A 16,209-nucleotide genomic window follows, 5' to 3' on the forward strand; every position below is an offset into this window, starting at 1 on the left:
CCTTCTCTCCCCCTCCTCTCTCTCTTCTCCCCTGCATGCACCAGGAGAGGCAGCATGGTGTCTCCTCCTGAGAGAGATGGCCTACTTTCAATCTAAAGCCATCCTAGCTAGTTAGATCAGTTACTAGTTCTTTCTCTCCTCTAAACTTATGTAAATATATTTCTTTAGATAAATAAGCAGTTATTGGTTCTCTAACTTAGATGAGAGCTTTCTGCATGCAGTTTGTTTAGTTAATGTGCCTTTACACACAACCAGTTTCATTTATTTCTGAAAAAGTTGGAGACAAAATAGAGCTTCACTAAACAAAGGTACGCTGGTACAGCTCAATAGAAATCATATCTGGATCAGATACTTGTCTAGTTTTCACTTTGTGAAGGAGGTTTTCAATTTCCTCAGGTGTAACCTTAGGCCAAAGGAGTATCTCTCTCTCTTATGTTTATTGTCTTAGCCATAAGCCATAACAAATCATACAGAAAAAAACCCCAATAGAACAAAAACACAGTAATTACACGCGGTTGCATGCTGTCTTACGGCACCCCAATTTAAGTCCTTCAAAAGAGATCACTATAGGTCCCCCTATCTGGAGAAATTAGTCACCTTGGAATCAAGAACTGCTTTTACTTCTTTAAGACTTCAATCTATGCCCTCGATGATCTGTACGGGCTGTTTCCTTGGTGTCCCTGCTCCCCTTAGATTTTGCCACTGTGACAAGGGAGCAGTGGATGATATGGTACATTACATTCTGAGGTGTCCATGGCATGAATCTCCCAGACAAAGGTTCGTCACCCCTATTATCCCGCGGTGTCTCGGTATCTCTGATCCGGACCTGGTTATATTTTTACTTTCGGATACTGACCCCTATGTTTCCAACAGAGTGGCTTTATTTGCGTTAGCGGCAATGAAGATTAGTCTGAGCTTGTGTCTCATTGTAAGCTATTGATATTATTGTCCATTTTCATTTAATTGTATATATTGCCAAAGGAGTAATCAATTGGGACTTTCTTCCATATGATTGGGTACTGATGAAGAATAAAGTTTAGAAAAATGAAGTTCCCAATCTTTGGCAAGAATACAGAATGGAGTTGTTATTTTAGTGCTAAATGCAGGAGTTACTAATGACTACATTTCTTAGGGTCATTACTTCCAGCAGCAGTGATCAACACATTCCGTCTTTCTTGAACTGCCTTATATTTTTTAATCCTAACCATGGCCCTAAAACCATGCTTTAAACAAGATAAAGTCTCAAGGGCCTGCAGGTTGTAACATCCTCTGAACTTCCTATGTTGGTTTTGAATAAGCTTTTTCAAACACCTGTATTCATTATCAAACCAAGCATTACGATAATCTAAACTCTTGACTGAGCGTGATCTTCTAGAAAAAATGGTTTTTAAAGAATTCAGGAGCTTAACCAATCTTTCTTTAGAGGTTTTTGTACCCTGAGTTTTATACAGCTTCTCTATAAAACTCCTACATAAAAGCATTAACTTTTATATCCACTGACGGAGACCTATGAAGTGTCCTCATGATCATACTGTTTTGAATAAACAAATGCTATACACTCAGAGCAATTTACCAAGTATGTTATTATCATCCGCACAACAATCACCCTGTGAGGTGGGTGGGGCTGAGAGCTCCGAAGAGCTGAGACTGACCCAAGGTCAGCCAGCTGGCTTCAAGTGGAGGAGTGGGGAATCAAACCTGGTTCTCCAGAAAAGAATCCCACTGCTCTTAACCACTACATCAACCTGATGAAACAAGACCCCCTGACTCCCCACTCTTACAGTACGGACCAAAGGCAAATGGTCACGGCCATTAAATGGCTTTTACTTGCAAATTACTCAACCAAGGACCCAAGTCTGGGGAAAACAAGAAAATAGTCAATTGAACTGGTTCCTCTTAAAGAAATACATGTAAATTATCCCATATCATCTATATTCATGAGCTCATTTAATATTGCCAATCTTTCTTTTATAATGAAATCCAACAGGCTCAGCACCATGGTGTTTCTTTTCATATCCAAGTACTCCCTGTCATAACTAAAAATATCCCATCTCTTCCATTTCAGAGATATTGATCCCTGCAGCCATCAATAATTGCTCATCATTAGGCCCAATTCTAGCATTAAAATCACCAGCAGTTAACAGCTTAGTGCTGGGATAAGATGCTATTAATTTTTCAACTAAATCCCTTAACTTCTTCTAATTACTCAAAAGGATGTTTTCATCTCTAATGGGTGGTAAATAAACTGATATTAATATAAGGGAATCATTATTAAATTTTATATATACAGCTAGAGTCAATGAGGAAGATTTCTTCTGCTCTGTTGAGATACATGACAGTGTGGTAGAAGTTAAACAGGCTAGACTCACTTTTGGGTGCCTTCCATTATTATCTAATGTGCCTAACCTGAAATTGCTACATAATCTGTTAAACAGATTTCATGAGTTGACCATATTTCCTGAAGCAATATAATCTGAATTTTTTTAAAAAAAGAATCCCACTTCTGGTGTTAATGGCACGTAACATACACATTGCACCATTGTTAGATTGGCAGCATGTTGTACGTTTTTCTTATCTGGACAAAGAGCAGCTCCAAGGTCAGGAAACTAGCATGCAAAAAAGGGATAATTCCCACAGTGGCCCCCACACAGGAGTTCCATTCTTAGGGCCAAACTGCACAGGAGTTCCAATCTTAGGGTCTAATTATCATGTTGTCAAGTTTGACCCTTTAGCAATTTTGTTTAACCAGCCTTACACCTTTATTACAGCTCCTCATATGTTACCTTCAACTTTTACCTCAGGATGATCCAAGTCACAATGAACACTCCTATTTTCTATACACACACAGAGCTTCAGGTATTCTGTGCTTTACTGAGGATTTTTTACCTTGAGAACACTTTATCTTTGGGGTTTGAATCCCACTGTTAACACCACCATGGCATTTTGTCCTGTTTGTGTGGCCTGTATATTACTGCTCCCAAATGGTTCCCCCAAGGTTTTTGCTTTAGATTCTTCTGTTTAACTGGTACTATAGATGGTAGTATGACAGAATGGTCAGTGCATGGAAGTGGCTCTGAGGTAAAAAAGGATAAGTCATGGAGGTCACATGGTAGCATGTTGCCTGGTGGTTGCTTTTGAAGTTGGCTCCAATGAATCCTCCCCCAAAGGACCAAATGGCCCTGGAAAGGTGCTTGCCCATTCCCCTTGTCTTTTACTGACATGAAACCAAACCTGGAATTCTCACTAAACTATTATGGTCACCAAGAAACAGGTACTGAAGACATCTGGTTAAAGCTACAGGGGCTCCTTTTATCTTTTTGGGTTTTTTAAAACACAGATTGCCTGACTTAGACAGAATTACTGAATTAGATAGAATAACCTTTCTTTGAGATACACATACAGCCAAACTAGATGAGCCTGGGCACAGTTGGGTAATGCTGCGTTACCTGGGAAGCATAGTTTTAAAAGACAGAACTAGCCAAGATCACTGTGGAGCGGAAGGATTCTCTCTCTGCCCCCCCCCCACTTCTGCTAGCTACTCAGCCCCACCCCCCTGTCCTGCTCTGGCTGCTACTATTGCTGAGACAACAGGGAGGATCTTTGCAATTTTCTTTAACACCACCACCGATCTCACTCTTTAACTGTCTCAAGGAAGAGAAGAGATTGAGAGGGGAAAGAGAGCAGCCACATTTGGCTAGCCTTTGCAATTCAAGAGGAAAATAAACCAACTGCCAAAATGTTTTTTTTTCAACTGCTTTAAAATTAAAACAAGGGGGGGTGCTTTTCACACTTTGGAGCTTTTGCAAATGAAGCCTGGAACAGAAGAAAGAAAAGAAGGAAGGAAGAAAGGGAGGAGGAAGGGGGCTGACTTGATGCTTTTTCCTCTTCCTGGGCTTGCTTGCTTGCTTGCTTGCTTGCTTGCTTGCTTGCTTGCTTTCTTTCTTTCTTTCTTTCTTTCTTTCTTTCTTTCTTTCTTTCTTTCTTTCTTTCTTTCTTTCTTTATCCACCGCTCCCCCTTCAGTTTTGGCAAAGAGACATCGGTTATAACTTTGGGAGAGCTGGGTTGAAGAACAGAGAGGAGGCAAATTCTTCTCTCTTTTTTGCAGAATTTTTTTTTTAAGTGAGGGAAATAGTGGTGAAGTTATTGTCAATCTTGAGAGCGGGAGTTGGAGGCTACTGTTTACCTGGGGCAGGCGGTCTAAAGCCTCCCTCTTTGCAGGCTGTAATTGAAACATATTAATTAGGTATTTTGTTGTTACTTTAAAAGAAAGATCCTTCCCATTGTTTCCACAATAACAACAGCCAAACTGGGACATGGGGGTGGGACTGAGTAGACGGCAGAGCCAGTGTTTTTATGAAGTTAAAAATCAGTAATTAGCTGGACCTTGATCTTAGAAACTGATTGCTTCCTACGCAGTGGAGCAATAAAGCAGCACAATAGTAAAAGAAAGACTTTAAAACTACGTTTTCCAGAGGATCTTTGCAATTTTCTTTAACTGAGCAGCCAGCAGAGATGGTGGAGGGCAGTGAGAGAATCCTTCCACTCCACAGTGATCCTGGCCAGTTCTGTCTTTTAAAAATATGTTTCTCAGGTAACATTGCGTTACCCAACACGTTGTTGGACACAACCGGTGTCCCGAATGTCTCTAGCCAATCATAAGAAGAGAGAGACACGGAGTCCTGCAGATGAAGCAATCTATAACCATTTATTAAACGACGGAGGAATGATGGTTACGCAAAGAGTAAAATGTCCCCTCATGCCCAACGCTCATCAAAGCTACAATAGCAGTACAAAGCAATTAATACCTCCTGGTTAATTATAATATTTGTTATTCTGTTGGCTCACAATATACAGTGGCCCCCATTGGCTCAAGTGGGTGACCACCTTTCATGATACAAGTGTCTAAAAGTATTTTGATTGGAAGAAACAACTTAGGTCAACGGCATTACAAGATCGCTATTTCTTTATCTCATCTGTCCTTGGTTTTATCTCCGGAAGGAACATCTTCCTTCCTTTCTCACACATCTCTTTCATAGGCTTCTCAGTCATGCCCATTCCTTTGTTCTATGTAACATTTAGTAAAGGAGCCCTGATGTCGCTTCTGGCAACCTTGTGGGCTTCAAGCGGAGAATATTTCTCTGGGTTCCGTGAGACAGAAGTGCTTCCTCAGAATGTGCTTATAGTTACATTCAGTACCCCTCCTCTACTTTGTGGTTTCCTCTCTCAGCCTTGAGAGACGTTGCTAATCTAGCTAGCTTTCGTTGCAACATTTTGCATGGGCAGTTTCACAAAGGGGTTTCTGTATCAAGTAAGGAACAGGTGTCAGGAAACAAGCAGGTGCTCATCAAGCGCAATCTACCTGGTGGCAAGCTTCACAGTACTTTGGTCTTACTTCTCACAGTGATTTACATGTATAACTTACATTCTGCTTTGATCTTTTTGTTTCAAGTCTCATTTTCTTGCAAGTTGCGTTACAAATACTACATTGGCTCCCGAGAATAGTAAAAGTGCATAACAGTGATAGAAGGTACATAAGGTACATAAAACCTCTTTCATTAAATCCATTTCCCACAATGTGAAGATCATGTGCCAGGTGTCTTGTCTAGCTTGGCTCAATCACCTGGACTGGGGATTGGGAGTTGAGGGATTGGGAGTTGAGGGTGGGGGAGGATTCTGAGGCAGGCCATGAGCGAGCAAGTGAGCAAAACAGAAGGCAGCTCCTCAGGAAAGCAGCATTGGCCTCAGGTGGTGCAACCTCACCCCGCTCTCTTGTTTCTGAGGCCACAGAAACCCTCCAGGAGAGTGACAGGATGCCATTTGGCCTCAGGTGAACCCTGCCTATCCTGAGGGTCCACAGTTGGATATACAATTTCTTCATATAAAAGACTGAACCACTGGAGCTAAGTTTGCCAACCTCCAGGTGTGGCCTAGAGGTTCCCTGGAAATACAACTGATCTCCCAACTACAGAGATCAGTTCCCCTAGAGAAAAAGGCTGCTCTGTGTTGTGATAGGTGACTTTGATAGACACATTCAGCATGCCTAGTAAGCAAGCTGCTTCTCTTTGTTTAAAGTGGGAATGCCTACAGACTTCTCCTCTTCTCTGTCTCCATTGAGAGATTATTTTGTTGCCTTGTGGCTTCCAAACAGAGAGGTCATCTCTCTCTCTCTCACCCTGTAAAGAGGAATTTCCTTTTCACACACATGCAGCCTCAACGCTGAACTAGTTGGCCATGGCATAGGGAAAGTAATGCTTTAGTCTAAGACTCTCTCTTTCTTCTATAAGATATTGCTGTGAATGGAACCTACGTCAATAAACTGTAACTTCTATTTTTTCTACAGTTTTATTGCCTGAGGATTAATTACTGCATGTTAGGGAAAACACATCTGACAGAGTAACTCTGCTACCAAATGAAAAATAACTATTTCTAATATTTTAAAGAGTGAACTCTATGGCATTATACTCCGCTGAAGTCCCTCTTCTCCTAACATTTTACCATCCTCAGTCTCCCTCCCCCAAAGTTCAGGAATTTCACAACCTGGAGTTGGCAACTCTAATGAGAGCTGACACAATTTCGGCAGGATAAAATTAGCATGATAAAATTAGCATCAGGATTTTCCAGTTGAGCAGCTGTGATCTTATGACTACCAGAAGAGATTTCTGCATTCTTATTTGAAAAATAGAATTGCCACATTGGATTTAGGCTTGGATGACTGCTTTATAAAATATCTGTTTCATTGGAATTTATAAGCAGTAACTCATCAATTCCTCTGGTTGGCTGAAGCCTCTCTGTACCTTCATATTTAAAAGTTAATTTAATTTTTACAAAACCTATTACTGAGCGTGGTGATTAATAACTGGTATTACCAATTGCAATTCACCAAAATAATTCAGTAGTACAATAGTAAAAACAAGCAAAGAGAAACCTGTCCTTTCTAAAAACTGGTACAATGAATTGTCATTAAGTGAATTATGGATTGTTATTCTTTGTGACACTTTATAATGGACAAAGTCTTCTTGGCTTGCCTTGATTTACATTAGCTTTTTGTAATGTTTTTCAAATGATTACAAAAATTAATATAAACTTTAATTATCCTCCCGTCTCCTGCAATTTTTCTACTTCCCCTAAACTTCCCTCTCATGCTTATTGACAGAGCAGCAGGTAACATAAATATTTTGCCATATCATCCTCTATAAAGGCACCTAGCAACAGCAGTATTCCATCTTGAACTACATTTCCCAGAGATCCTTGTGCCTGGGATGGTACTGTTTCTGTGTTTATCTATGTGCCTTGATGGAAGGTGGGAGATGCATGGTAGGGATGCAGTTTTGAACCTGTTTCTTCTAGTCCAGACCTTCTAAGCATTTGAGAGAAGGCCAGGGAAAGAAAGGGGTAACAGAGAACTGAGGGAGGACTGGTAGTGGGGTTGAGCCCTAATGCTGAATTCAAACAGTTCAAGACTTGCCCTGCATTTGGGTGAAAAATACTGAATTGAGAGAGACTGCATGTTGAACTGTTCAAATTCATACCGTGTCAGTTTCAATATTAGGATTACAACCCTCAAGGAGGCAAGGAGTTCTCACAGAATCACAGCTGATTCTCCAGACTACAGAGAGCAGTCCCCTTGGAGAAAATGGCTGCATTGGATTGTGGAGTCTATGGCATCACCTCCCTGCTGATCTCCCTCTCATCCCCAAATTCTGCCCTCCCCCATCACTATCCCCAAATTGCTAGGTATTTCCCAAGCTGACACTGATGACCCTAATTGTTAGTGATAGGACATCATTAGATATCACTGCATTTCAGCAGCTGCTTTATGGCAGATGTAGTTTACAACCCACCCTGATTTGGATGGCCCACGCTAGCCTGATCTCATCAGATCTTGGAAGCTAATCAGGGTCATCTCTGGTTAGTACTTGGATGGGAAACCACCAAGGAAGTCCAGGGTTATTACGCAGAGGCAGCCTATGGTAAAACACCTCCAAATATCTCATGCCTTGAAAACACCAAGGGATAGCTATAAGTCACCTGTGACTTGATGGCACTTTTCATCCGTTTACAACACAGAGTCCACACAGATAGATTGCTTTCAGTTTTAGCCAGTAAGCTACAATCATCCTCAGTGTCATCAGCATTCTAAGCTACAAGTGAAGCTGGATGTAAATGAGTGTTTGTTATTCTTTATTTATTTTATTTGACTTATATCCCACCCTCTCCACGAATGGGCTCAGGGCAGCACACATCATCATTAAAACACAATAAATTAATAGTCAGCTTTAAAAACACACTTAAAAACTTACATTAAAATACTCCGGTGTCATTATACATAGGCTACTTTGGATACTAACAAAAGACTTGCATAAGTCATAGCAGTGGGTAGAACGCATAGCCGAGGGCAGTCATAGAAGAGGCAGCGATCTTAGATAGGATAAGAGGGGACACCTGCTGGTCCTCAACCAAAGGCCTGGCAGAACATCTCTGTTTTACAGGCCCTGTGGATCTGTAATAGGTCCTGCAGGGCCCGGATAACCAGCAGGAGTGTTCCACCAGACTGGGGCCAGGGCAGAAAAAGGCCTGGTCCTGGTGGAGGCCAGCCAGATGTCCCTTGGGCTGGGGACCACCAGGAGTTGTTTATCTGCAGAGTGCAGCACCCTGCAAGGGACGTAGTGGGAGAGGCAGTCCTGTAGGTATGCTGGTCCCAGTCCACGGAGGGCTTTAAACACCAAAATTAACACCTTGAACCAGATCTAGAACTCCACTGGAAGCCAGTGCAGCTGGTACAGCACAGGATGGATATGCGCTCAAATATGCACTCCTATAAGAACGCGTGCCGCTGCGTTCTGGACCAGCTGCAACTTTCAGGTCAGGCCCAAGGGCAGCCCAGCGTAGAGTGAGTTGCAGTAATCTAGCCTGGAGGTGACCATTGCATGGATTACTGTGGCCAGATCCTGGGATGAGAGATAGGGTGCCAGTTGCCTGGCTCGTTGAAGGTGAAAAAAAGCAGACCTGGCAATGGTCGTGACCTGGGCCTCCATTGAAAGTGTGGTATCCAAAGTCACACCCAGGCTTCTCACCGTCAATAAAGGCTTCAGTTGTACCCCATTGAGGGCTGGGAGCCAGGTTCCCAATCCCATTGCTCCATGACCCAGACACAGAACCTCCATCTTTAAGGGATTCAATTTCAGGCGACTCTGACGTAACCATACCGTCACAGCCTCAAGACCCTTGGCCAAGGTATCCAGAGCACAGTCAGACTGGTCGTCCATCAACAGATAGAGATGAGTGTCATCCGCATACTGGTGGCATCCCAGCCCAAAATTGTGGACCACCTGGGCGAGGGGGTGCATATAGATGTTAAATAGCATAGGGGAAAGAATTGCCCCCTGAGGGATGCCACATACCAAGGAATGGCAGGTGGACATCTGTTCCCCAAGTGCTACCCTCTGTCTCTGACTTTCTAAGTTTTGGCTGGACCTTGTAATAATTTCTTGGATAATAAATAAGGCAAACAGATGGTATAACAACCTTGCAGGGCTGTCATTCGGAATACATAATTTACGTAAAGGGCTCTGAGAACTGAAAGCACTATATAAATGCTAATTATCATTTATTATCAATACCACAGAGGCAGAACATCATGTTTTCTCACACGGTGTTATTGCAGAAGATGGTATTCTCCATTCAAGTCTTAAATTACAATAATGGGGCTAAAATCTGCTAGATGCTATCTCAGTTTTGATTTCATTAATTTTCTATTTAACAGTTTTTGTCCACTTGTTAGTTACTATTATTGCTATTGTGCAATGACATTTAATTAAAATATGTACCCTTTATTATAAGAATAAAAAGAATTAATGAAAGCTTGATTCCACAATTGGCAATGTCTGACTTTCTCTAATATTTAAATGTATTGTTTTCTGAGCCTCATCTTAGCTGTTTTTATAGCATTCGTTTGGCAGATACAATAAATCCTTGGCATTTGAAAACTTCATAATCATAAATGAAGAATGTGTTTCCTGTACTCTAATGGCATCAACAGCTTACATAAAGTTTAGGCACTGCTGTTGTTTCCATATTAAAATGTTTCCTCAACTACTAGTTCAAAGAATCTGAGCTACTGTTGAAGCAATGATCTTCTTAATTAAAAAACTCTTCTCTCACATATGTCCTGTTGCTTTGACTATCACTAGGACCTACAGAAAGTCTCTATACTGCATGGAATTTTGGATTTGTTTATTTATTTATTTAAAATATGTGCAAATGAATTGGGACCCAAGGCAGAGAATTAAGAGCAAGAATAAGAACAAGTAAATGATGTATACAATGTCTATCTGAAAAACAGAACCATCTAAAAGAGCACTGCAAAAACATGATGCAGTCTAAACTTCCAAACTTGTTGAGCTCAAAAGACCTTTTATACCTTTCATACAATGTAATCCTCTGTTACTCTATTAGGAGGTCCCCTTGCAAGTTGAGGGAATTAGCATGCAAGGAGAGGCAGAGAGAGGCTGGTAACTTTGGGATCTCCACCTGTGTATATGAAGATTGTACCAGCTACAGAACTCTTTCAATAACTAGGCAGATGTTTCAAATAAAAAGGTTTTTTTTAATGGAAAATAATAGAAATCAACAACACACAAAGCCACACATACAAACTCAGAGCTAACTAGAAAGCAGTTGTGAAAATTGGATAGAGTTTGAGGGATTGGGTGAAAGCTACCATCCAGAAGAGGGTGTTGGGGAGAGAGCATTGAGCGACCAGCGTGTCAGTGTGGAAGAGCTTGGATGGAGGTCCAAGGATGGATGCTTGACTCGAGGGCATGCACACAATTATAGTGGAGTAGTTCAATTATACTGTGAATTGTACACTGAGGCAAGATTGTATCTCCTGCCCCAAAACAATGACTTAATGGTTGTTCCCGGGGTGGGACAAAGGACTGGGGAGCTGTCTCTGAGGCGAGACAATGAATTGGGAAGGTTTGATAAAGTCTTCCCGGGCTTAACTAAAGTTATCAACAATGACTGACGATGGTTGTTGTGGGTTTTCCGGGCTGTATTGCCGTGGTCTTGGCATTGTAGTTCCTGACGTTTTGCCAGCAGCTGTGGCTGGCATCTTCAGAGGTGTAGCACCAAAAGACAGAGATCTCTCAGTGTCACAGTGTGGAAACCCACAACAACCATCGTTCTCCGGCCGTGAAAGCCTTCGACAATACATCGATGACTGACGACCTGCAATATATGAGTGGGTAAGGCTATCAGAGTCCTAAGAATAGGAGAGTGAATAAGGGTGTGTTGTGGTGATTAATTAAGGAACTCCGGGAAGAGGATCTTTGCACATCTCTTGGGCGTGGGGCTGAAAGCTGGCCTCGCCTGACATCTCACATGCTAGCAACATTCTGTCTCCTGGCCAGGATCTGGCTTCCATATTTCTGCATGCTTGGGCAATATTTTTTGTTTGAAACACATGAGGAAAAGGGGCTTAATGCATAGCCATATTCATAAGCCTTCTTAATATTGTGAGAACAAGTCTGATCGCTGACACCTAAGCAGATTGGCATGCTTCGAAGGACACTTCAATGGACTATCAAGGGTGAGATTCTGTTTAGGATTGCACTAATAGGTCCTCAAATGTTCCCCTTATGGCCTCTAACCAAGGACATTAAATTAGAAGCTTTTGTAACCCCTATGAGTGAATTGGTTTAGCCCATCAGGGTGGAGTCAGTAGCTAAAGCCAGGCAGCTGAGGAAGAAGCTGGTTGCTGGGGAGCTGAATAATAATTCATATGCTCTTATCACCTTGAATAAGGTAATCAAATGTTGTAAGTGAACAATATGGCTTAAAGTGGTGTTTGTGTATTGTGTTTGGATGGTGTTAGTGGGATTGTATTATTTTTGCAGGGCTGTAATTCCCCAACAAGAGGACAGAAGCCTGGGCTACAGTAGCTTCAAATTAGTGAAAATATGGCCACCCCGGCTAGTAGCCTACCTGCTTGAAGCCAGGGGCTGCGTTTTGCCTCCCTGCGGGTGGAAGAGTGACAGACGCTCTCCCTGCATACAGGGAATGAGGAGGGGGCAGAGCATAAGCATATATAAGGCATCTCTGCCCCTTGTCCTCTCGTAGTTGGATTTTCACTCGGCCCATCCACATGCTCAGCAGTAGTATGGGTTTAGCTGGTTGCTGTACAAAGGGCCAGGTAGGAATTTTTTCTCCAGTCTCTATACTGGCAATCTGAGGCTGGAGTTTTTCGCCTACCTTGTACTGCTTGCATGGGTTGTGGTAACTGGCCATGGGTGGAGCTGTGATTAGGTTACTTGGCAGAATTAGAAGGGGAGAAATGAGCGGGATGGTGAGCACCCTTGGCACATCCCCATTTGGGGGGGAATTGGGGTCTGTCTGGATCACTGGTACTGCTTGATGGCTGCCAGCTGAGAGGGCAGACTGCCATGTGGCTCCCCTAGACAAGTAAGGCCCTCCTGCTATACGGCAAGGTGCTATAGGCTTGGAGTAGGGAGCCTTTTGCCTGGCCGGCCGGGTCCCAACCATGCATGTGGATGGTTTGCGCCTGGGGCAGCGGGGCTCGCCCAGAGATGTCAGGGCGGAGGTTCTGGGGTGACCCCAGGGCCTGACCTGCACTGCTAGTTAGGCCCTTGCCATGTATATATGTTTGGTCATATGCTGTTGCCAAAATAAATATGGCCCATTTAGTCCCAATATTCATGTCTGTCCCTTCTGTCTGGGGTGGCAAAGGACTCATCACTTGGTGGAATCAGACAAACTGAACTGTTTTACCTTATCAAAGACATTGTTGGTTTAAAGTTTCCGTATGGCTGCACTTAAAGAGTTTAGTTAAAAAAATAGCTGTATTTTATTAATTGTTAAAAGGTTAAAAAAATTCTTTCTTAACTTAAACTTGTGTGAAAGTTTGCTTCCTAAGCCCCTCAGAACTCATACAAAGAAAAGTTACGCTTTCCTTGCACTTTTCTCTGGAAGATTTTTCCACAACAGAAAAAAGCCCTAGAGCAGTCTGTAGCTGTACTCATCCTCCTTTGGAGGGGATAGCAAAAAGAATTGCTGCAAACAACAAAAAAGTAATGAGTAAAAAAAAATATTTTTTATCAGAACTGCCTAGAAACTTTCTTGAAACATTTGAATCAATCATCTGTCATCTGTGAGACTTCTTGTTGTCCAGGAAACATACAATAGAGTTCTGTGTATGGAGCTTCCAACATTTTTCTTCTAGTTAGACAGCAAGTGACTCCTCAATTTATATTGTGGGGGGGGGAGAGGGGGGAGGAATTAAGTCTTCCCCCTCCATGTCACTTCCCAACCTAAAAGGAACCTACAGGCATACATATATGTCTTGTATGTTTAACGTGTGGTAGATAATGTGTGGAATATACGGTGTATTTATTTAAGCATTAAATGCCATGTTGTGGTTCTAAGAACTATTTACACTTGTTAAGGAAATGCAATCAACATCAAAACCATCAACAAAAAATCATCTCTCTCTCTCTCAAACTGACCTGTTGTGAGAATAAAGCAGTAGGGAGAATGATGTAGGGGAGAAAGACAGAATATAAACTAAGCAAATTAAACAAAAGATTTTTGCTTTCTTTGTATCCTGTATCTTCGAGCAGATTTTTCAAAAGTCTTAAAAATGTGTGCAAATGGTCCCTCAAATAATCCCTTTCTAGCACTGGAGCACAGCTGTGAGACTGCCTCTTAGCTATAGCAAATGAGGTCTTAGGCCCAATTCTTTTGGGAGGAGGTGCCCCATGCTTACCAGAAAAAGTAGTTGATCAGCTAGGGGCACTGTCTGTGCATGGCACATGGCCCAGATGATTGTCGGGGTCTTTGGCATGTATTTTAAACTACATGAAGTCAAGCTCCTCTAGGCATGCAAGATAAAGAGTTTTTGTCTTAGCATGAACACGGATTTATTTATCAGCGAACAATGGTCAAAACACTAGTCTAAAAACAGTATCTTTATAATACGCTACTACTGTATTTTCTGGCATTAATAAAGGACACCCAAAACATACCTAGAATTGCCAGCACCATGCTGTCTTTCAGAACTTCCATGGAACCTGAGCACACAAAATAGATAGCCTGCAAGGCATCTCCCTGCCGGAGGAGGTACTCTCCAGGAGCACAAAAGGAGGTTTTGATATGCAGAGACAGAGACCTGAGGCAACCGCGGCTGGCACACTCAAAAAGGGACAGCTGCAGAATCTCCTTGTTCAAGTGCATGGTGATGTCTGAGCGCAACTCATCTGGGAAGTCCTTTAAAAGCTGTCCAGAAAGGGAAAATGAGTTTCCTGTTAAACTTCAATAATCTGCTCTTTCGTCAAAATGAGGTATTCATAATTTTCATAGCATTTTAAAAAGTTGTATAGCATACCTCATAGTTATTATCTTATTTGGACTTAAACACACTGTGAAGTGGGTCAACAATTGCCCCACCACCCCCAAATTAAAGATACCACACAACCAACTCAGGTTCAACCAGGATTCATTTATTTATTAAACTGATCTGAGCCTTATTAATACAACCTTCACTGTGGGCAGCTACCTCCTGGATTGCCAGAGACATGCCAGAGTTAATGGGCAATCCCACCCTGACTCCAAACACAAAAATACAGAAATTAAACTTTTCAGAATACAGTTAAATATATGTGTAGCTACCTAAAGGTGCATCTATTCACCACAAGAGAATAACAGGGAAAACTTACCACATCGCAACTTTTTCCTGTCATATATATTTAATTAACTCCTTTATTGCTATTTACTCTATAAGTTACTACGTCTACAGCCTTATTATATATTCCAGAAAAATTCAAGAAAAAATATTAATTAAAATATTACTAGGGGTGAAATCACATCAGTTTAATGAGTAAATAAAGTTTCTGATTACCTCGTGTGAATCTATTCCATTGTTGACAGACCAGGTGGTTTGGAAATATTCCAGCATTCTTTGCTTTAACTGCTGTGGTAGGTGATGGACCCTTATAAAGTCCTTTAGATCCTTGGTTCTTGTGTGATAAAGAGACCATCTGGAGTACATCCGTTGAATAATAGCAGTCACATTGCCAAACACCAATGCATGCATCAAAGCTGCAAAAAGAAGAAAGTATGCTGATTCAGCAAAAGATACTATCACTAAAAACTAATGCTGGGTTATCAGTAAGGAAGGAAACATCTTGCTTGTTATTGATCCCGATACCATAAAAGGTGAGCAAGAATGGATGAAACCAGTTTGATAAAAGTTGTCAGTAACTCAGGATACTACTTTGCTGAGAAAGCAGTTTGGGAAATGTAGCAACTGCTAAAGGCTCCTGTGAGATTTCATTTAAAACATATTTCAAGAGGTCAGAGGTGAGTCAGAAATATTACACATTTTAAGATATCAAGTTATATAGAATAAATTTGGCAAAACTGCTAAATCCAGAATCCTTGCTATTACAAAAAAGGGGTCTATTTTAGTCAAGAGAGGGACCATTTTTTTCAGCTGCGTCTCTTATGTGAATTACCAATGGATATTGCATTAGCATTAGGGATATACCGAACAAGATACTATTTGTTTCATGCAACTTCAGTCATATAGCCATTCTGTACTGAGAAGCTCCAACATTATAAAACACAATTTTAAGACAAGCGAATTCCCATATCTGTACATACATGTAAGTATTTTGAATCAAATGAGCCAGTTGCATGAACACTGACTGCCTTGCCATCAGCTATTAAGCTAAGCCTGAACTAAGAATACTTCTAAAAGAAATTATTAAATCATTTTTTGAATTTCCCAAATCTCTGTGATAAAGTCATACTGACCAACATTTTATATGTTCAAATGTTCTTAGGAAAACATCCCACATTATTTTCTAGTACCACATCCATTAGAGAGCTCAGATGCTGTGTTTCTCTCTAATAAAAATGACAATCAGTTATGGTTAGTGGATTTAGGCTGTATCAGTTCATAAAAGTTAGGAAACAGCTACAGCTATAAGATAATGGGAAGGAAACAGTTCTGTATTAAGGAACTGTCATTCAAATTAAATGGCTGCTTTACGCATTATATAAACGAAATATTCAATCCAGCTCTGCTGTTAAAGGCTGCTTAAATGCTGATTTCTCAGGGCCTGGCCTAAGCAATTTGCTTCAATGAAGTAGAAGATGCAAGTTGAACTTGCCCCACATCTGGATTCAGA

General features: G+C 41.4%; 1 protein-coding gene across 1 annotated transcript in view; it reads right to left on the reverse strand.

The window, feature by feature from the left end:
• The window catches only part of KCNH8 (potassium voltage-gated channel subfamily H member 8), a 270,322-nt gene that overhangs the window by 41,612 nt on the left and 212,501 nt on the right, over positions 1–16,209 (reverse strand). The window contains exons 9-10 of the mRNA XM_054991452.1: positions 14,916–15,115; positions 14,044–14,293 (exon numbers count right to left, since the gene is read on the reverse strand). Coding sequence (XP_054847427.1) covers positions 14,044–14,293; positions 14,916–15,115 — 450 coding nt within the window. The remainder of the gene's footprint in view (positions 1–14,043; positions 14,294–14,915; positions 15,116–16,209) is intronic.

Source organism: Eublepharis macularius, chromosome 11, assembly GCF_028583425.1.
Source record: "Eublepharis macularius isolate TG4126 chromosome 11, MPM_Emac_v1.0, whole genome shotgun sequence".
NCBI classification, from domain to species: domain Eukaryota; kingdom Metazoa; phylum Chordata; class Lepidosauria; order Squamata; family Eublepharidae; genus Eublepharis; species Eublepharis macularius.